General features: G+C 39.0%; 1 protein-coding gene across 1 annotated transcript in view; it reads right to left on the bottom strand.

Moving 5' to 3' along the window:
• Positions 1-22,704, bottom strand: part of knl1 (kinetochore scaffold 1) — a 36,201-nt gene that overhangs the window by 11,978 nt on the left and 1,519 nt on the right. Inside the window, 12 exon segments of the mRNA NM_001278759.1 lie at positions 509-607; positions 2,281-2,348; positions 3,299-3,446; positions 3,679-10,143; positions 11,058-11,110; positions 13,639-13,676; positions 14,494-14,524; positions 14,814-14,854; positions 17,314-17,372; positions 18,866-18,925; positions 20,223-20,262; positions 20,834-20,884. Of these exon segments, the coding sequence (NP_001265688.1) occupies positions 509-607; positions 2,281-2,348; positions 3,299-3,446; positions 3,679-10,143; positions 11,058-11,110; positions 13,639-13,676; positions 14,494-14,524; positions 14,814-14,854; positions 17,314-17,372; positions 18,866-18,925; positions 20,223-20,262; positions 20,834-20,865 (7,134 nt within the window). The 5' untranslated portion in view covers positions 20,866-20,884.

Raw genomic sequence — 22,704 nt, 5'->3', positions numbered from 1 at the left:
ATACAGGCAGCTTATTTGGCTTTTGACTAAACAAACCCTGGTCTGTGTGATAGGGACCTTTGTAAACACCTCTGGGGCAGGGACTGATGGAAAGGATGCCCTACGGACATGTCGGCACCTGGTGCAACCTGCTCAAGAGAAACCAACTGTAATTGCGTTGAATGCACCCTACAGAAATACAGAGCCGTGGTACGGCCCAGAGCCAAAGAGTTGTATTTTAGATTTCTGTACAATATTAATCACAATTGTGTACAAAAACATATGTTAGTAAATAATATCTGGCAACAGATAGTGCACTGAACTGGTTTCATTTACATGATGTAATGTTAATCTTGTTTGTGGCCAATTCAGATGTAGTTCCCATTCAAAACATATGAATTATTGCAAAATTTACTCAAGAAACAACTCATTACAAAAGCAATCCAATATGTGATGAAACTCAGTTTCAGGAAACAGCAATCTATCCTGGCTGAGGACAAAATTACAATGAGAAAAGTCTGGAACTTACATTTGCAGGAAGCTCGCTGTACCGTGGTTTCTGAATAAGAATTCGAATCCTAAGCAGCATAAAAAACTCCTTTACAGTGATGGTACCATCTTGGAATTTCTATATAAAATTGATCACAAAATTGAATAACAACAATAGTTATTATTAACAAAAGTCCCATGCATACTTTTAGACATGATTAAAGAAATACTAGAGACATATGACAAAATGAAAACAAAAAGGGACACCCACAATGATTAAAGTGTATAATAATGTGGAAGAGGTTCAGGGAATGCAGTATGTGTGTGCTATTTATGATAACAAAATGTGTAAATATGACGATGCATGGGCACACTGGATACATCACTTCCTTGCTACCCCCACCTCAACAATAGGACCCCATAGAGACTGCTCCGCCCCATGGACACAATCATCTCATTGGGTACCTTCTCAGGGAATTATGTATCAACAGGCTGTACTAGGACCCTGTATGCTGAATCCCATTCTCCAATATATTCTTGATATAAAAAAAAGGGACACAGGGCTTGGCATGTCAATGTTTTATGTTTGAATTTCCTGTATACACTCCCCACCTGTGACGCAATTGACAACTCAAACTTTGTACCTCTACCCTAAAACTCATTACACAATATGATGTGCTCTGTTACTTTAATAGGTTTTGTATTGATATGTTTTATTTTCCTTTCCTTTTTGAAAGAAACTTAAAAATATTTTAGGGTGCCAAATAAAAGCTGTGATTGGCTATTTGGGAGCCCTATACGGACAGCTGGCCTGCAGGAGGTGCTGCTTGGAGTAAAACTGTGTCTCTGCGCTTCCAAAACTTGTCTCCAAGCTACAAATGTAAAAATGGGCACCTACTTTGAGGCCACTGGGAGCAACATCAGAGGGGGTGATGAGCAACATGTTGCTTATGAGCCACTGGTTGGGGGATCACTGAGATAGCTGTACTCCTGCATGGGAATGTGCCATATCTTAGCACTTTGTTGCTAAAAGACCTGATAAATCCTTTACACATTAGCTGCACTGGTGGGATCTAAGACTGCAACAGCAATAGAGCTCTTGAACTTGTCCCCTAGGTCACTGGCACCTTGATGATCAACTCCCTACAATGTGAAACATTTCAGTGACTGCTCTATGCTTACTGTGGAAATGATTACCACTCTTCATGTCCTCCATTTAGTAGTGATGTGATTGAGGATATCGGATGGACAACTAGGATAAGGAGCATCAGGCCACTGTAGGTCAAAACATGGCAGCAGAGCTGGGTCAAAGTGAAAGAGCGCCCAAGGCTCCTGACTACCCTCATTCGCCACCCCCTCTCTTCTGCTTGCCACCTAATCAGCTCAGACCATTACACCCCACCTGCCTCCACTCACTCACTACCTCCCACCCTCTGCTCACTACCTACACTTGCCAGTTCACATGGCTGAAAATACAGAAGGAAAAAAAGATATGTGCCCTGGGCCTTAGCAGGCCATCCACACCTATGCACGTCTCTTCTGCCGACCCCTTGTTCCGGTCCTGCTCCTGTGGCCTTTATTTGCCCTTGACAAAAATGTCCAGATTTTTGGCTTTCAGATTGTACAATTACATTTGTATTTTTTTTCTGCCACTGCAACCACTCCGTTTAAAAGGTCTGATTTTGGTCAATATATATAATTGCAGAGGTAATGAAAGAAAGGTTGTTTTTTGTTTTAATTTTAATCATACTTTATATTATAAAAATAATTCTTATCTTTTTGTCACAAACAGTTACATTTTTTATTCCTTACCCCCCAAAGGCTTTGTTCACACCCAGTATCCCAGGGCAACTGTGACTCCATCTGACTGCACTGCTGGCCTAAAAAAAAAAAAAAAAATAATAAGAGGATATATAATAAATCATTGTGTATTTATTATGAATTAGCCTGTGCAAATACAGTGGTGTTATAAACTAAACATACATTTCAAGACTTAACTAAACTGTGCACCAATGCAGTCACTAACACCCTGTTTTAGCAGAGACAATTCTTAGTATTGTCTATGGCAGGGTATTTTCTGGCATTTAGTAGCGGTACGTCTTCACATTTAGGGCCGTGACACACGGGAGATTAGTCGCGCCGCAACAAATATCCATTGTCACGGGCGACTAATGTCCGCGCAATGCCATCCCACCGGCTAGAATGTAAAATCACCGGTGGGATGGCATACGCGGTGCTGCGATTGCCGAAGTTGCCTTGAGAGGAAACTTCGGCAAATCGCAGCGCAGCGTATGCCATCCCACCGGTGATTTACATTCTAGCCAGTGGGATGGCATTGCGGGGAGATTAGTCGCCCGCGACAACAGAGGTTTGTCGCGCCGCGACTAATCTCCCCGTGTACCCCTGCCCTTACACTGCTCCCTTGATTAAAGAACCCAGAGTAATAGATAACAGATAAAACTCTAAGCCTAAGGGGCAGATTTATCAACAGTCGTATACGTTTTTTCATGTTAAAAATCATGAAATGTAATTATATTTTCAATAATTAAGCAAAAAAAAAAAAAAACGCAAGTTCATTAAAAATTATGCAAGAATTACAAAATCAAGGTACTTAAGGATTGTAAGGTTTCATTTGATTTCGTATTTTTTAATTCAGAATTTTTAATAAATATACATAAAGAAAAATACAATAAGAATAATACAAGAAAGTTCAAGTCAAATATCTGGTAATTAACAGATATAAGGAAACAAATGAAAATCACTTTGCTTAATGTTGACTGCTGAGATGGTTTTGGAAGATAACACAACAACACGCATTTGAAAGACTTACTACTGCTCAGCTCCATGGGCATTCCATCTACTCGGGAGTCCTGAGAGCTGTTACTGCTGCAATTGGTCTGCTCTATGGTTTTTGTCAAATGGAGAGATGAAAACTCACTTATATGATAGTCATCAGGGCTAGTGATAGTCACCGAAGGCTAAAAGAAAGCACAGGGTTACTCAACAAACGGATGGCAGTGTCCATGTATACCACAGACCATTGTCAGCCCAATAGACTATGTGGAGTTATAAGAATCTTTAGCAAACTACAACCAGACTAATCTTGACTTTTGGAACTTAAATGGCTCAGCCAGAATATTTTAATTTTAGTTGCAGAAGACGGCTTTAGTTGCACGTGTCCTAACTCAGATTAACGAATAGAAAGCTCACCTTGGATTTATCGCTGTTCAGTATGTCTTCAGTTCGGCCACGCTTCTCCTTTTGAAACTCAATGTTTTCTTCAGGTTCACGGTTCCGCTTTTTCTCATTTATGCCATCTTGAGATTCAGCTATATATATATCCTGTTCCAGACTGCAATGGAGAGCCTCTTTTTCAAACAACTCCTCCCAAGCTCCTTCTGGTACCTCATAATGAAACATCCCATCTTGGCCTTTCTCATCTGGGCTAAGAGGAAGAAATTCTTCATCTATACACTGGGATGTATTGCAATTGGTCAGTGCTTTGAGTAGAGTCAAGGAGCTTCGCTCTGGTTTTACATGTGCTTCAGAGGAAGAAGAGGACTCTTGTACGTTGCATTTAATAGGATTTGGTTTTTGGGGTAACTTAGGATGAAAAACTTTAACTGAAAGCTTGTTTGGCAAACTTGTTTCTTTCAGAGTTGTCTCCCCATTATCATAAGAGGCAACATCATCACCTTTAGGATACAGGTTTGGTTTCGCATCAATGGACAGTTTGTCGGATAATTCTGTACCTGCCTGTTCAGTTTTATTGGCTGAACTTTCAGTAGGTGCCTGTGATGAAAGGGAGAGATGTCCTACAAGGTGAGAGACTGGAGCAGTCTGAGAATCTGGAAAGGATTTAGAGCTCTTGGTTAAACTTTTTATCTTTGACTGAATATCGGCAATGCTTCTACGTCTCATTTTATCTGCTTCTGAGTACTCCACTAAGTTACTGGACTTGAGCACTGGTCTTTCGATTGATAAAGTGTCATGGTCTTCCTGTTCCAAATTGTCTTCATCCCTTGAACGGATATTTTGCTCTGCTGCCATGGACTTTACCGTCTCACCTTCTTGCTCAGCATTATTGCCCAGAGAACTTTGCTTCAGGTTACACTCATCTAAGTTTTTTTCAGCAGCAGGTTTATTTGCATCCTCTAAAACACTAGCCTTGGGAACACAAGAGCCTGCTTGAGGTTCTGGTAGCATGAAAGATACCCTCTTTGATTTTGGCCTTGCTTTTTTCATGGTTTTATCGTCTACTGTATCTTTGTATGGGATGCCGGTTTCGTCTTTCGAAACAGGACCTTCGTTATTTCCACATGCATGTGTAATATGGTCTGCTGGTTTCAAAGAAGAGACACCACCATATATATTAGTGTCACAACCGAAGTCTGACTGATTTCCAGCAACAACTTGATTATTCTGCTGTTTATTTTTCCCATCTAAAGTACACTGATCCATGTGAGTAGAGGTATATGCAGCTGCACAGAAAACCATTCCATTTGAGTTTTTTTCACCCATACCTGGAACAACAACTTTCTGGCTGCTGGAGGATATCACTGGGTTTTGTAGATCTTCCATTTTGTTCTCGATTGCAACTGTGTGAGATGTAGTCATATCCATCTCACTGAGGTTACACACAGATATTGCGGTTTTATCTTCCCCTACACTGTATTTGGTCAATGCACATGATGTTATGTTGCCCAAATTCATGTTGGCATCAGACATTACACCTTTTTCAAGGGACTTCATGCTACTTGCCTTACTGGTTTCGGTTTCCATATCTTGTTTAATTAAAGCAGTAGAAGGGGTTTGTTTGTCCACTTCAACATCCACGGCATGGCATTTTGCTAGTTCCACATCACCTTCATGCATGGGAAAATTAACAGTTGCATGCTTGTTAAGAAAGGGCCTCTGTAACTCTAAAATGTTGCCCTTTTGGGTCTTAGAAAGGATATTAATCATTTCCTCCTGCTGGGCTAACTCAAATATGCCTTTTTCTAGTCTTGCAGAGTGAGACAGTGTAAAGTCCATGTCATCACTAGAAAAAGCAACAGTTTTGTCACTATTTGCTGTAAATATTTGACCTTGTTGTCTGGAAGACTGATTTTCTCCTTTTAAAATGTTTCTCTCATCAATAACCATGGTGTGGCTTTTAGTAAGATCCATGTCATCTTCTACTCTAGAAAAAACGATAGTTTTACATGCAGGAGCGGAACAGGTATCAACATAATTTTGAAGTCGGTCTGTGTGCAAGTCTGAATTACCCATTTCCTTATTTTCAGCTGCAGCAATGTGGGACATAACATTAGCACTAGACAACCTTCCGGTTTTCCCATTCATTCTTGCCTTCATGTCACCATGTAAATGCTCATTAGAGAAATCTTGTTTCCTTGAGTTGAGTGGAGTTTTACCAAAGCCATCCAAGTGATTGTCAATAAAAACTGTATTTGACTTTGTAATATCCATGGCATCTGCTTCAGATACTAGATTGACAAAGCTTTGTTTGACAGCACATTGATTATGCACATCTAGCAATGCGGTTTTCTGTTCAATAACCATTGAGTGGCTTTTTGTCATTTCCATATCTTCTGCAAACATAGTACAAGTTTTATTTACAGGCACTGATGGGTACCTCGCGTGATTTTCAGATATTCTTATGTTAGGAGTTTTGGTACCTTCACAAAAGTCTTTATTTTCAATTGCCACAGTATTTGACACTGTTAAGTCCATGTTATCTTGCTCGTTTGAAAACACCATTGTCTTATCATTGCATGCTTCCAAGGTGTTTTTTGCAGTTGGTACATTCGTTTCACTGATTAACAGTCCAGTACCAGCATTTGTCAACTCCATGTTACCATCCAAATGCACAGTTCGATCATAAACAAAGTTAGATCCCTTTAAACCAACACTCTGTCTTTTCACAAAAAGATTTATCTGCCCTTTTGATTGTTGATTTACAGGCATATTATCAATAAATACAGTAGCTGACCTTGTAATGTCCATGTCATCTTGTTCAAAACCAGGACCATAATTGCTTTTGAGAGTATAATTTGATGGGTCACTCTTTTTAATGACCATTGTCAGGCTTTTTGTAAGTTCCATGTCATCTTCTAATAGGACAGTATTTTTATTCATAGATACGGAGGGGAGTTCGGAGCAATTGTCAGATTTACTTTTCCCATTTGGATTGAGCGCTTCTGCTGCCTCATAAATGCCTTTGCTTTCAATGGCTACAGTATGTGACATGGTTAAGTCCATGTGTTCTGTCTCACAAGAAAACACCAGAGTCTTATCATAAGGGAGCCCTATGGATTTTCTTTGTACTGGGACTTGTGTGTCATTAATAAGCAGTCCAGCATTTGCATCTGTCATTTCCATATCACCCACTAAATGGATTGACTTATCAGAAAAGTAAGATCTTCTTAATTCAGAATTTTTATTAGCATTTATTTTTTTCAAAAGAGAAGGGTCTACTTGCTCTTTACTCGTTTTAGTTTCATTGATAAACACTGTATCTGACTTTGTAATGCCCATGTCATCATAATTACTTTTATTTGCAGGATTTGACTGGTTGTAGAGCCCATCTGGTTGTTCATTAATGACCATAGTGTGGCTTCTGGTCAGTTCCATATCATCTTCCACCATGTGGACCGTTTTATTCAGAGGCAATGGGTTTTGCTTAGAAAAATGGCCAGATTTATTTCTCACATCTGAATTAAGTTCACAGAGGCCTTTGCTTTCAATTGCTACAGTATGTGACAAGGTTAAATCCATGTTATCTTGCTCACATAAAAATACCACAGTTTTATCTACCTCTGCCTTATTTACTCTTGTTGGTACAACTGCATCATGTAGTAACAGTCCAATGTTGCCAGTAGTCATTTCCATGTCACCCTCTATGTGTATGGTCTTTTCATTAGCAAGGAATGAGCTCTTTGGCCCAGCTACACTTTCCCGTTTTAGAAAATAAGGTTTTGCTAGCCCCTTGGAAATATCAGGAATTTCATTGATAAATACTGTATTTGACTTGGTGATGTCCATATCATCCTCTCCAAAACCAGCATCAGTATTACTTTTGAACGCTGCGAATTGGCTGTGAAGCTCATCTGCACATTTTGCACTAATAACCATAGTGTGGCTTTTGGTAAGTTCCATGTCATCTTCAACAGTCTTGTCTGATGCAGTGGATTTTGACTGATAAAAATCAAATTCTTGTGAAGTAGTTTTAGCAGTTTTAAGTCCTTCAGGCAAATTATTTTCAATAGCTACTGTGCAGGACTGTGTAAAATCCATGTAGTCCTTACTGGGTGAAAACGCAGTCTGTTCTTCAGAAAATCTTGATAGGGGAACATTCCTATTTACCGACTGTAAATATAGTCCAGTGTTTTGCACACAATCTGAAATCATAGCCTTGCCTGTGCTTTTCCTATTACTAACCAGCTTTGAACATTCATCAGCCACCGAGACTTTGTTCTCGATAGCACCATGTGACTTTGTAAAGTCTAGTTCAGAAGAAAATGTAGAAACATTGTTGGTCATATGCAAATTTAGGTCATGTTTAGAACCTTTGCACAAGTCTTTCCTTTCAATAGTAACTGTATGTGACCTTGTCATATCCATATCCTCCTGTTCACATGAAAACAAAATGGTCTTATCTCGAGCAGCAATACTAGTTTTCACCTCATCAACTGGAAATTTGCCCCCTAGAAATGTGTCCTTGAAAGCACTTTTACTAATCTCTGTGATGTCCATATTTTCCATGGCTAGTATGGTCTTATTGTGAACAGAAGGAAATGTACCAACTATGCTTTTAAAGTTTGTGTTCATGCCACCCATCAACATATCTTCCACTGTTTCATTTTTACTGAAAATAGGTGCATTTTGCTGGTGATCTGAGGATGGCTGGCAAAGTTCCTTTTCTTTTTGCCCGAGCTTTTCATCAGCAGGGTGGCGTTTAGTAAGTTCCACATCATGACTGGCCTCTGGAAATAAAATATGTTTGGAAAATGAAGATAACCTTAAACCTCCAGGTTTCACTGTTTTATCCTTAGGAACATTTTCTGGTATTTTAGTAGAGTTATGCTCTTGCAAAAACTTATCTATAGCAACAGTGTGTGATTTTGTAATCTCCATATCATCCTGGTTGCATGAGAACAAGAGAGTTTTATCAGCTACAGCAGATAGCATACTTTTAGAACTGCCATCTGAGGAGATTATGTCATTAGTATATTGATCTTCTTTAAAGTGAGATGACTTATGCTGGTCAGATGAATTGGTTGGTTTAGGCAAGACACTGGACTTACTCACAATCAAAGACTTTTTTGGTTCTGAACTGGAGCTGCTACAAGCTTCATTTGAACCTTGCAATCCATAGCAAGAGTCAGTGTCAAGCACAGTAGTTACACACTGCGTGAGGTCCATATCTTGGTTTGAGACAACTGTCTTATCATTCATAATAAAGAGATGGCTAGTTGGCACAACAGGTATAGATTTTCTGCGGATAGAAGTATTTGGGCCCAATCCAAACATAATATGAGCTGTATTGGTAGTGTTCAAATCCATATCTTCATCATCAAATGTCACGGTTTTTTCAGCTCCCAAATAAAAAGGCAATGAAAGGTCTTGGTTTTGCTTTGGTAATGACTTACTGAAATAAGTTGAACTACTAGTTGAACCAGAGATGCCATTATGCCATTCCACTGTGGCTGGCAAAGAGGTAGATGTAGGAGCACATGAGCTCTCCATACTTTTCCCATCGATAGCTACTGTGTGGCATTTTGTGAGATCCATGCTGTCATCTGAAGAAACAAAATTACGTTCAGTAATCAAAAGGTTTGATTTTTGCCAAACCGAGTCCCCTGCTCCAGTATTGGTGTTTATTGCAACAGTATGATTCTGTGTAAACTCCATTTCGTTAGAATCAGTAAAAACAACAGTCTTATCAGAAAAGTTATTCAGTGACTGAGCATTCCCACCACTTTTGGGTTTGCTCAGTACATTTTCTAAGCAAATGCTATGGCTTTGTGTCATATCCATGTCATCTTCAAAAAGGACTGTTTGATTTTTGGATACAGATTCTGGTTTATTTAATTTAAAACCATCTTGCAAATGTTCATGACTTAAAAAAGCTTTAGGAATGTTTAGGGCGTTAGGTTCAAATTGAAATGGAAATTCCTGTTTTGTCACTGGAACAAAAGCAGTAATATTTGTTGTGTGGCATTTTGTCATATCAAGTCCTTCATCTTGTTCAGTAAATATCTGAGTGAGATTTTCTTTATCTTCTTGCCTTTGAGTAAATGTAGAAAATAATTCACGGCCAGAGTTTTCACTGGCAATGCTAAAGGGGAAAAAGTTTTCTTTGTCACATCCCCTAAAAGGATAAATGGTCTGTTTTTCAGTCTTCAAACCAGTCAAAAAGTCCTTAAAATTTATCTTTGTCGGGACTGCAGATTCTGCTGCTGAAGGAAAATCGCTGCTTGTTGAAGGGTTTAGCTTGACGTTCTGGCAGGAGTCATCATCCTGGGATTTTAAACTTGCTAAAAATGAAGTAACATCAATTTTGTTTATTTTTTCCTCAAGGAAAGCATCAATGTGTATGGTGTTACTAGCGGTCATTTCCATATCATTATCACAGGAAAAGAATACGGTCTTCTCATGATCAGCACAGTCCCACTATAAAGTAAAATGTACATGTTAAATGACAGCATTATGTGGTATTTTGTGTCATGAACTAAAATTAAAAACGGACAAATACAGATATGTAATAAAACAAGCACAGGACTTTACATTTTATAACTATAGTTTCCTCATTACATTAGTTCAGGGGGACTAAAAATTAAAAGAGGTTTGACTGTTATAGAAACGGATGGCTACAGAGTTGATTATTAAATTCTGGTGCTAATTGCACTGGTTTCTTTGGGCTGTACTAACCCACTGCAACCACAAAAGATCTGTACCTTCCTAAAGGTGGCCATACACAGGCAGATTTAAGCTGCTTATTTGGGTCTTTCAGACCAATTAGACTCTGCCTGTGTTTGGGGACCCGATTGGCCAACCTGACAGATTCCTTGCCGAACATTGGGCAGATGTCAATGGGGCAGGCTTGATTTTCCCATTGGATTGGGCACTGCATTGGCTTACTGATGTGGCCCTCGCTCAGACAGCCCCTATACCAGTCGTTGTAATGTGATCATTTGGCCCTAGGACCGAACGACTGAATTAGCCCACTATCACCCACCTTAGATGGACATATCGTGAGAAAGATCTGCTTGTTTAGCAACCTCACCAAATGAGCAGGTCTAAACATGTATGGCCACCTTTATTGTCGCCCAGTAGCTTCCCATCAATGCAGAAACGTAGCTTAGTGAGACTCACAATATACAGTGTAAACATATTTATAATTATATATACAAACATACATATATATGTGTGTGTTTTTGGCACAGATATGGATGGGCAGGTAGCATTAACCAATTTAATCCACTCAATGGACCAATGAATGATTCACACAGGAGGGCTAGTGGAGGGGGGCAACAAAGAAATCATGATAAAACACAAAATAAAACAAAAATACTTCACAGCTGTACCTCAGATTGGGGAGCTGGGGTTTGTATAGGGCCATGAAGCAGTGTATCCATTCCTACAAATAAAAAAATATATATTTGATTACTTGGGGTTGTTACCTGTGCTGGTAGCCAGATTCACAACTCACATGCAATAAAACTCCCAAACTTGTCTGACCAAGTAAAACTGTCCATGACCTCCATTCCATGCTACAGGTCTACTGAAGATTACAGATTTCACCCTCACAGCATCAGCCTTAGCAATGTTGCAGTACTGCCTCCCGATCGCCAAATACAGGGACAAGGATAATTTTAAACCATAAACTTTATGTTCTTGTTTCTAGTGTTGACAAAGTTTTATTTCTACTACCACACAGGGTCAAAAAGCTAGCAAGAGAGCCTCCTTAGCAAACAAAAACCAACATTGAACCTGCCTTTTATATTATAAGCCAATAGAAACAATAGTAATTTTTGCAATAATAACTATTAATTAATATTAATTTTGGTAATGAGGTAAAATGGGTGTGGGCATAGATCAGAGATTGAAAACTCCTATGCATCCAACTGAATGCAGGAGCTTTACTCCACTGTGCATGTAAACCCCAGTGATACGCTGTGAAAGCTTTTTAACAGTTTAGAATTTTTGTACAGTTCCTATGATAGGCCCAGACTGGCTGCTGTAAGATGCCTCAGACCAGTGATCCCCATCTAGTGGCTCTGGAGCAACATGTTGCTCCCCAACCCCTTGGATGTTGCTCCGGTGGTCTCAAAGCAGGTGCTTATTTTTGAATTCCTGTCTTGGAGGCAAGTTTTAGTTGCATAAAAACCAGGGCTGTGGAGTCGGTAGATAAATTCTTCGACTCCGACTCCTCAGGTTCTGATACTTCCGACTCCACGACTCCGACTCCTCTGTTTTTAATATGCTAATGTATTTTATACATCCAGGAAGGGGAAGGGGCACTTAAAAAACAACTGAACTGATAATAAACTGATAGACAATTTTATCTATACTCCTACTCCTAATGATTTCCCTAGAATCCCATAGTCATGTTTAAAGTTTAAGCTAACATTACAGCTGAATTACAGCAGTTTTTCAAATGTTTTAAAGCTTCAGTCTTAAACTATTGACTATCCATTCCCTTCACGTATACAAGTATTTCTAGTCCTGCAATTTTTTTTTTACTTAATTAGTTATCAGTGAGAGTTAGGCTAGGTTCCCAGTGGGCATTGTGTTCCCTGTAACAGAGGAACACGACGCAGTGGAGCTGCCGCACCTTAACTGTGCGTTACATTCCATTTAGTGAAGCATAGTCAATGAAAAGCATGCTTCATGGTCACTCAACATGTTCGTTTATGCACTGCGTGCATTGGGCTTTATTTTTATAGCCGAGAATTAATTATGACTGTTTGTGAATTGGGACATTTAAACTTGCTTTATTATTTTTTTTTTATTCCCATTTAAATTTAGTAGGAGTTGGAGTCGGTTCATTTTTTGCCGACTCCGACTCCAGGTACCCAAAATTGCCTCCGACTCCTCGACTCCGACTCCACAGCCCTGATAAAAACCAGGGGTACTGCCAGCCAATCCACATAGAGGCTACTGAATGGCCAATTATAGCCCCTATTTGGCACCAACTCAGGACTTTTTCATGCTGGTCTTGCTCCCCAGCTCTTTCTACATTTCATAGTGGCTCACGGGTAAAAAGGTTGAGGAACCCTGCCTTAGACAGTTCACTATTTATTGGGCTGGTGTTGTGTACTGAAATGCCAGAGCCAGTCTGTGCCTGTCCCATGATGTAGGATGGTTCCAAGATGACAGCAAAGTACTAATCCATCAAAATGAGAGATGGACTACCAAAGGCTACTATTTCACTTGGCTAGTTGTAAAAGTATGGCTGTACCTAGCTGTATGAAAAAAAAAAAAGCTAAAGACACCCTGGACCCAATTTTTTATGCCTAAATAGTGTGTTAAACATCTATAGGAAAAAAAAAAAAAAGAATGTAGGATATATCTATAAAATGGTTATGCTTTCTAACGTCAAATGCTTCTTATACTGTTAGGTCACACATAAGAATGTATGTGACCGCATGAGAAGCAGTTTGCTCTGATAATGGGCACTGCCATCATATTGCAATCATAAAGCTGTGTACAAGCTGGCACAGATACACAATATTACTGCTAGCATCCCGGCAAGGCAGCATGCAAACAGACTTGCCCTATCAAGGTAGCATCTGCATAAAATTCAGCCAGGGTCTAGAGCCAGCAAACACAAAACATAACGGCACTGTAACTACATGAAAAAACAATGGACTGTAACATAATGGACTATATTTATTGATAGCAGGTGTAAACTATAAAACACACAATTTCAGCCTTGCAGGCTTTTAATCAAGCTCTTGTAATGAATTATAATACAGCACTCCCTGGATAGGTGGGTGCAGTTGAAGTTTATTTATTGAGAGAATTACCAGGCAGCAAGCAAGGTTACCATTATAGAGAGAACACTTTATTTTCCACACATTCTCTCTTTCCTAAAAATTGTAGGAATATGAAGGCAGAACCTACAAATGTGCTTCACACATGCCTGTAAATATAGAAACTCACCAGTGATCTGGCAGCTAGATTCCACCGTAGCTTCATTTCTGCAAATAGTAATTTAACAAAAAGCATTAAATACATGTTAAAAATTATACAAATAAATTCATACCTATTTACATTTAATCTGTGTATTGAAGAGGAACCAGTGCATGAACTATTTAGGTAGAAATTATAAAAGATCAAAATGAATTGATGTAAACCTATTCAGAGTGTTTATTCAGAGCATTTTTGCAATTTACATTCGTGATCTATTTTTAGCACTATGAGATAGTTGCATATATTAGACTTCTATTACCAGACTTTTGCTTCAACTGAGAATCAGCAACCCAAGGGTTAACTTATATATAACAGACTTGCCTACGAGGGTCCTTCACTCTGGGCTGAGCATGCCTAGCTGTATAAATCAGTCTAAAACTGATAATATCTCAAAAACCACTACAAACTTTAGTGCGGATAAATACCCTAAGTTTATATTAATCTTTTTTTTTTTCAGTTTAGATTCCCTTTAAATAATGCAGTGTAGATACAGGTATGGGATTTGTTATCCAGAATGCTTGGGACCCAGGGTTTTCCAGACAATAGATCTTTCTGTAATTTGGATCTCCATAACTTAAGTCTGCTAAAAATCATTAGGATTGTTTTGCCTCCGATAAGGATTAATTATTTCTTATACTTATAGAGAAAAAAAGAAATCATTTTTAAAAATTAGAATTATTTGCTTATAACGGAGTCTATGGGAGATTGCCTGTAATTCGGAACTTTCTAGATAACTGGTTTCCCATACCTGTAATAGGTAAATTTGTTTGTTATGAATAAAGAAAGAGATCCAATAGGAACAGTGTAAATGGTCAGTCAACTTACTCCTCATTCACTGACTTCCCTGAAACTTGCCCTGTAAAAAAAAAAAAAAAAAAAAAATTGAATTGATTTTAACAAGAAAGCTAAAAATACGCAAAATAGACCAAGAAAAAAAAAATGCTCCACTGTATATTTTTTATATCTTTTATAGCACAGAAGTAGCCATAACTATTTCAGAAGTACATCTGTTTTTCCAACATTACTCAAAACACAAATAAAAAAAATTTTACTCTAAAAAAATACCATGCTTTTGTCTACAAACTCACACACCTCTCCCCCCTTTCTCTCTAATCCCTGCCCCTGCACTCAATATTCCTTCCTACCATTGTTATCAGCAGCTTCTTGGGATTCTGGTGCAAAAACCCTGCAAGACAAGGAAAGGCAATTTGTCAGTACAGTAATATGAGGTATGTTCTCTTGCTGTAAGTTTAAAGGAACAGTAACACCAAAAAATGAAAGCGCTTTAAAGTAATAAAAATATAATGCACTGTTGCCCTGCACTGGTAAAACTGGTGTGTTTGCTACAGTAACACTACTATAATTTATATAATAAGCTGCTGTGTAGCCACGGGGGCAGCCATTCAAGCTGGAAAAAAGGAGAAAAGGCACAGGTTACATAGCAGATAACAGATAAGTTCTATAGAATACAATAGTGTTTTATCTGTTATCTGCTATGTGCCTGTGCCTTTTCTCCTTTGAATGGCTGCCTCCATGGCTACATAGCAGCGTATTTATATAAATTATAGTAGACTTTCTGAAGTAAACACACAACTTTTACCAGTGCAGGGCAGCAGCACATTATATTTTAGTTACTTTTATACACTTTCATTTTTTGGTGTTACTGTTCCTTTAAATGCACAAGGTTTGTGGCCCTACTACGTTCTGAAGTACAAGCAGTCAGGATTAGGACTCCCCATGTGGCCTCATGATGACGCCCTCAAAGAGGTTAGGACAAAAAAGATGGTCAATGCTTGCTCTTACATAAACACTTTTCACACCATAAAGGTCAATAAAGGGAAAATAAACACAATTTGGACCTTTATGAGATTCAGGATTGCTTTTATAATTTTTTAAAAATTACAAGCAGTCTCTATGGAGTTACTTCCCTAACTATATTAGGAAGCAACTTAATGTGCCCTTACATATACTAAATACAGGGCACAATAAATTAGTAAAGAAATGTAAACTTTGTTATCAAGAGAAAATGAAATCGATTTATGCAAAGTCAGTTTATAGACTGTCAGAGTTATGTTTCCACAGACCCATGTAGCCCTCTTGAGTCCCCCCCCCCCCCCCCACAAGGATAAGATGGCAAGTATCTAGTCATTTCATTTAAAGGAACAGTAACACCAAAAAATGTATATATTTCAAAGAAATTAAACTATAATGTACTGCTGCCCTGCACTGGTAAGGGTTGTTTGTTTGCTTCAGAAACATTACTAGAGTTTATATAAACCCTGGAGTGTAGCCATGGGGACAGCCATTCAAAAGAAGAAAAGGCACAGGTTATATAACATCAGATAAACCCTGTAGAATACAATGGTGTCTTACCTGTTATCTGCTATGTAACCTGCCTTTTCTCCAGCTTGAATGGCTGCCCCCATGGCTACACAGCAGCTTATTTATATAAACTATAGTAGTGTTCCTGAATCAAACACCCCAGTTTTATCAGTGCAGGGCCACAGTATATTATATTTCAATTACTTTAAAACACTTTCATTTTTTGGTGTTACTGTTCCTTTAAAATGGCTAGAGAACCGTTACTGAGCCTCCTACACTGCCTGCTTTAGCAGTACATAGCTACTTTCACCTTTCCTTCATATTCATCATTTATCATCCTGGTTTCATGCAGAAAAAAACCAAGGAGCTGACAGGACTGTGTGTATCAGCAATTACAGTGTAGAGTCCTGTTGGTTTCTATTAATTTTAGTTAGGCGCAGGCTGGAGCCGAACAGCCAAGCAAAACTGCCAGGCAATGGACCTAGCAAAAACCACATGGGGAACAACACAGCTATTCAGTGAACTCAGGTTGACAAAGGGGCAACACTGACAATGGCACAGAAAGCATTTCTGGGTGTTTTATTTATCCAGGTGAATAATAGCAGTGATGGGTGGGTGATAAAGGACAGCAATTCTGACAGCTTTAATTTGAATGGCAATAGCAATTGCTACCCTCTAATTCGAACACAAAACATATATATGATATAGCATCCTGAAAGGGGACAAATAATGCATAACATATAAACCTGATGTAAACGGAGGCATAAACTCCAAAAACTATGCTCAAAATGCTCTTCTGAGCATTTGTGATTTTTCTCTTTTTACTCTTTTTTTTCCCCTCTATTTTATTGCTGAGCAATGTTGTCTCAAAACCAAAAATCAGCAATAATAAATAAATAAATAACATCTCAAGTGAAAAAATGCTTTTATTGTCTTAATGTGTTTATATCTGTTTTATATATCACACTGCAGAGAGTGTGGTAGAAACTAATAAATTGAACACCCACTGGGCAACAAGTGCAGGGAGTGATCTGTTTCTATTTTGTACATTGGCTTTAAATGACGGAAGTCAAGTAATGTACCTGCATCTCCAACCTGTTACCCCTCTGTCCCACCAAACACCAAAATAACTGTAATGTGCGTCTGGGAGAGGCAAAGTGCTTGTTTAGCAGAGCCATGAATACACAACATAATGTCCATGCCCTGCTGTGCATGCATCACTGATTACGGTTTTTGCTTACTATAAAAAGAGATGCATTTCTCTATTTCATATCTATTTTTGCTAATATCAGATATTGGCCTTTAGACAGACAGAAAACAAACCTTATATTCTCAGCAAAGCTAACTCGACGACTTTTTCTCCGCTTTTCAATGGTTGAATCCTACAAAAAGGAATATACCTGTTATGTTTAATGTTGTGGAATGAAGCTGAAGGTACACAATTTTGAAAAATGTTATTAAACGTCTCAAAATTTGTGTTTCACTGGATGCCAACATAACAAACATAAAGACCTTATTAATACTGGTTACTTTGATACCATAAATAAGATATGAATGCTCAGTTAGTGATCTGCACTAGTTAGGTGTACTTTGAGTCTGCAATTGCATGTCATTCGTTTCAGACAACTGGATTAAGTTTGCAGTGTAAGACACAAGTCTCTCTACAGAAGTAGCTACCTGGCTTACTGAAACCACACTATATTAAGCACTTTATAAGAAAATAATGCCTATTTGTAATACAAACAAGGTACAGGCATTGCTATGACATTTAAGTAGAGGAACACAAGTGTATTCTATGATATTTGGGATACAGAGGCCAGTGTTTACATTCAGAAACTATAGAAATACAAAATAATGTCTGCTTATAAGCAGCCATCTAAAGTACCAGGGCATTTCCCTACATAAAAGGGTTAATGGATTCCATACTGCTTGCATTCAGTGCACTATAAGACTCTCAAGTTTATTTGTAATTAATACACCACAATCTGGCACCACACAGACTGAGCTTTAGCAGACTAAGAATATCTGTGCATCAGTTCTATTACTGTGTATTGGGCACATATATTTTACTCTCTCTCACCATGTTCCCTGCAGGTAGCCTTCAGTCTCTGAACAGATCTGGTCATGTGACATTTTCCCGGCCCCCTCAGTCAGGAAACCGGGGCAAAGAGAAACAGGATTTCCTTTTTCACAGCAAGTGGGCGGAGCCCAGATAAGAGGCAAGACTAAGCACCAGGAGACAGGTCTAATTACCCTTTCTGACCATATATTTGTAATTTGGGGACACAGAACTATATAGTTGTACAAGTTCAGAAGATCAGACTTACTGGCACTATTTTCTGCAGCTTTGATCTGACAAAGAGTCTAATAGGCAGCATGGTGTGTAAAACAGGTTTGATCTCTACTAGGTTGGTCTAACCATGAAACCATAGATAAATATGGGTTACATTGCTAACATAAGCCTCAAATATTAGCCATAACAGCCAACCAGCAGTTTAAAAAAACAAAAAAAAAAACAAAAACCTCAATGTAATTGGTTGCTAAGGGTAGCTACTATAGTGCTATTTAACAGCTGCGTTAGTAACTAATACAACATCAGTTTCATGTTTAGTAAGTACATACTAACACCTTAATCTGTCCAGAGGACTCTGTTCCAATAAGGCAGGTTTAAATGGGTAACTGCTTGTGGGTCAGCCTGCCCAAGGTGCAGGTCATGCCTCACATGTATATCTGCTTATTGCAACTTTCAGGCAGCAGTGCAAATATTAGTTCAGTATTAGGACTCTTCACACAGGTTACAAGAATTACTGAGATTACCAAAATGTATTTGTATGACTACCCTGGAATGGCAAGTATAGTTTACATGAACACATACCTGATGAAGAACATTTCCATTTCCAAGATCCTTTAGAGGACTCCGTGGAACTTTTAAAATCTAACAAATATGCAGTATTAAGCAAAGTGACAAAAACTGTAACAATACTGTTTATTACAGATCTCTCTCTTACATACATACATACATATGTATATGGACGCATTCAGAGCGTTTGTGGATTAGTAAATGTGCCCCATAGTGTAAGTAACATATAAGCATCTATGGTATAAAAAAGGTATACAGTGTGCATCTTATTAACCAAGTTCAAGCTAACTAGACTGTATTAAAGTATTTTATGATACCTCATGATGTATATTCAGGGGCTGCTTTATCTATATGCAGGTGTGAGCAGCCACCCCTTTAAAATGAGCTAAGCGGACAAGATCATAGTCACAGTACAAAATCAGTCAGATACACTCTGTAGGTGCTTATACTACTATGCATCAGCAATCTATTCTCCACATCTAAGGGCGAAGACATACAGAGCTACTTAGTAGCAGCTACTTGTCATGGCTACTAAACGCCAGAAAATACCCTGCCATAGACAATACTGAGAACACATGTTACAGAAGCGCTAGGAAAATATGGCCCTGCTTATGAGCTGGGTGATTTTTACAGCAGTAGCTAGAAAAATAGTACTCCTTTCATGCAGCTGTTGGTATTCCACTTAAAGAAGAAGGAAAGGCAAAGTCACTTGGGGGTGCCAAAATGTTAGGCGCCCCCAAGTGACTTTAATCACTTACCTTGTACCCCGGGCTGATGCCCCTGTTGGGAGAGAACCGCACCAGCCCAGGGTACTTGCAAGCGCTTCCTCCTTACGGCTTCGTTTTCTAAGGACTAAACGACGTGCGCATTCACTCTACTGTGCATGCGCGCGCCCCCGAACCAGGAAGAAGGAAGCACCTGCCTTTTACCCCGGGCTGGTGCCCCTGTTGGGAGAGAACAGCACCAGCCCGGGGTACCTGCAGCGCTTCCTCCTTCCTGCTTCGGGTGCATGCGCAGTAGAGTGAATAGTGGAACTTTAACAGAGAAGTCAGCTTTTCACTCTACTGCACATGCGCGCGTCGTTTATTCCTTAGAAAACGCAGGCGGAAGAACTGCGCTACAGGTACCCCGGGCTGGTGCGGTTTTCTCCGAACAGGGGCACCAGCCCGGGGTACAAGGTAAGTGATTAAAGTCACTTGGGGGTGCCTAACATTTTTGCCTTTCCTTGTCCTTTAATATTTAAGATTTCTATTTGATTTCAAAAGGGGTAATTCACCTTAAAACTGCAGAACAACAAAGTAAATTCAGAGACAACAATAGTGTTTACACTAAACGTTTAGAGAACACAGCAGGGTAAACAAAATCTACTTACAGAGGAAAGTCGCCTCCTGAGGCTGCGCTCTGTCACATCGCTATAAAGTTGGGAAAAGGGTTGGGAATAAAATTACAATAAATTCCTGTTTTCTAACAAGCCAACTCTCATTCCATTTGTTGTAAAAGAGACCAGGGAAAGATGTATTGTATTCATGGCATCACATTACTCCCATTTTTCAGAGCCCTAATTCCACCCCCCCACCACCAAATCTTGTGTGTATAAGAAGTGTCACATTAAATGCACCAATGAGTGAAATGCAAATGTTAAGTGGTGTTGTTGGATTGCCTGAGCCAAGCTTTCTTGTCCCCCTCTATAACAGTTAAATTGCTCAAGAAGCAATGTGACCATTAAAAATTATCTTTCATTTAAAGGGCAACTGGTGGCGTTTGTCCTGAGCATTCTGACATTGGAAACAGTGCAGCAGAAGACAATTCTCCAGCTACATATTCCGACTCCAACAAGGCCTTGCATGCTTCTTCATAGGTCTGTCAGTTAGCTGACTTCTGCTACATTGTTTTAGGTGTCAGACAAATGATTAGTAACTGTTAAATAGAAACTGTAAAACTGAATAAAAAAGTCCGGATAGGAAGCACACATAGTTTACTTACCTATTACCTTGTGGCCAAGGATTGCCATCCATTTTCCAGACTGCTGGGACCCTGCAAAAACCAAACAGTTATTTTTAGTTCTGGTTTTAGAAGGCAGGTATAGGTCCTCAGCTCAAAATGCAAGGACATTGTGCCAGAAAAACAAGTGATAAAGCTAGAGCATTAATTAAGGGAAACTAAGAGAAACATGACATTAAGTGACTAGAATGGGACATGCATCTAACCTCACGCTCATATGTGCAGGGCTATAGGATATCCTAAACTGAATCAATAAGGTTAAAGACCAGTAACAGCAAAAAAAAAGTGAAACCTGTGCAGTAGCTTCAGACACACTACTAGAGTCTGTATATATAAGCTGCTGTGTAGCCATGGGGGCAGCCATTCAGTGTTAAACAGGTAAAAAGCAGATAAACTGACTGTACTATCTGCTCATCTGCGAGGTCACCAAACAAGTAGATCTTTCCCCGATATGTCCACCTTGAGGACAAAACAATTGGTAAGTACCCAATCAGTCTCTGAGTGATTTTGGGCCAGATGTCGGTCGGGCAGGCTCCTTAGAGGACCACATACACAGGCCAAGAAGCTGCCAACTCGGCCTGCAAGAATCAAATTGGCACAGCTTTTATTGGCCTGTGTATGGCCACCTTGCATAGCAAGAGTGTGTAGTGCTTATACAGGAAGCTAGAGCGGAGTCAAATACCATTCATGGTTCATGGTTATATGTAGTTGCTGGATCAATAGATATGTACTTTAAGCAACAAAACGTTGCTTTTTTTTTTTAAGTTACTAACAAACAGCACTTTTTATTATTCTATTACAGTTTTAAATATGTGTAGTTCATTGTTTTTGTAATAATTTAGTGTAATTAATGAAAGGAACTCTAGCCTTGTTTATATGAATGGGTGTTGCCACACTGCATCCTCAGGGGCTTCTCCATAGGCAACTAGTAGGAATTATGCCCATTTATTATTGTCCTGCTACTGCCTATGCATAATAACTCTGTGAAAGCAAAAAACATTCTTAAATACAATACATAGAGAGAGAATGCTATCATACTGGGCTGTTTAAAATGTGTATTATATGTACTAATAACGATGGCTTGTGTGTCATACACTGATCTATCTAGGGTTTCTTTACTGAAATCAAAGATAAAGTAATAGCTGTAACTAGAATTAAATCAGTTAACTGCCAGGAATTATAAACACTGTGGTGCATGCAATGGAAACAGCCAGGGAAAGGCATCCTTAGAGCAGGGCATATATATTATAGGATTATTGTGGTATGTTGGAATTTAATCAGTCTCCTAGCTCAGCTAAAAATTGTGACCAAACATATAAGCCATCTCTCTCTGTGGCAATAATAATATTAGAGCCCTATATAACTATACGTCCACACTCATGGCTATTTAATAGGTCAGTAGTAAAACATACAGATTTTGTTGTATTGCTAGTAGGTGAATCCCAAAGTAGGCAACGTTACTGAAGTAAATGTGCAACTACAAGTGCCAATCACAGTATGCAAGTGGAGGTCAGTTCACTCTCTGGAGCATATGTCCTTCTCCAGGCAGTGCATACAGGTCATTTGGATCAGGGCAGTCCTCTTAGAACCAATGGTGTCAAACTAGCTATCCCTTCCTGCGCCTGTTCCCTATTCACTTGAAATGAAAGCATGCCACCTTGTGCTTGTCTGAGCAGTACCTTCCGATTACACCAGTATCTGTTATAGGCAGCACATTGCTAATTCAAATGCAAGAGGCAGTGGTTGCCGGTGAAGAAGAGTTATGCATTGACATGAGCCTCCTTAAAGTACAAGTCAAGCCAAAATATAATTTGTTTCCTAATAAAAGAAATCATAATTCTAAGCAACTTTGC

Source organism: Xenopus tropicalis, chromosome 8, assembly GCF_000004195.4.
Source record: "Xenopus tropicalis strain Nigerian chromosome 8, UCB_Xtro_10.0, whole genome shotgun sequence".
Lineage (NCBI taxonomy): Eukaryota > Metazoa > Chordata > Amphibia > Anura > Pipidae > Xenopus > Xenopus tropicalis.
Note: the sequence above shows the minus strand (reverse complement) of the source record. Positions and strands in the feature narration are given on the sequence as shown.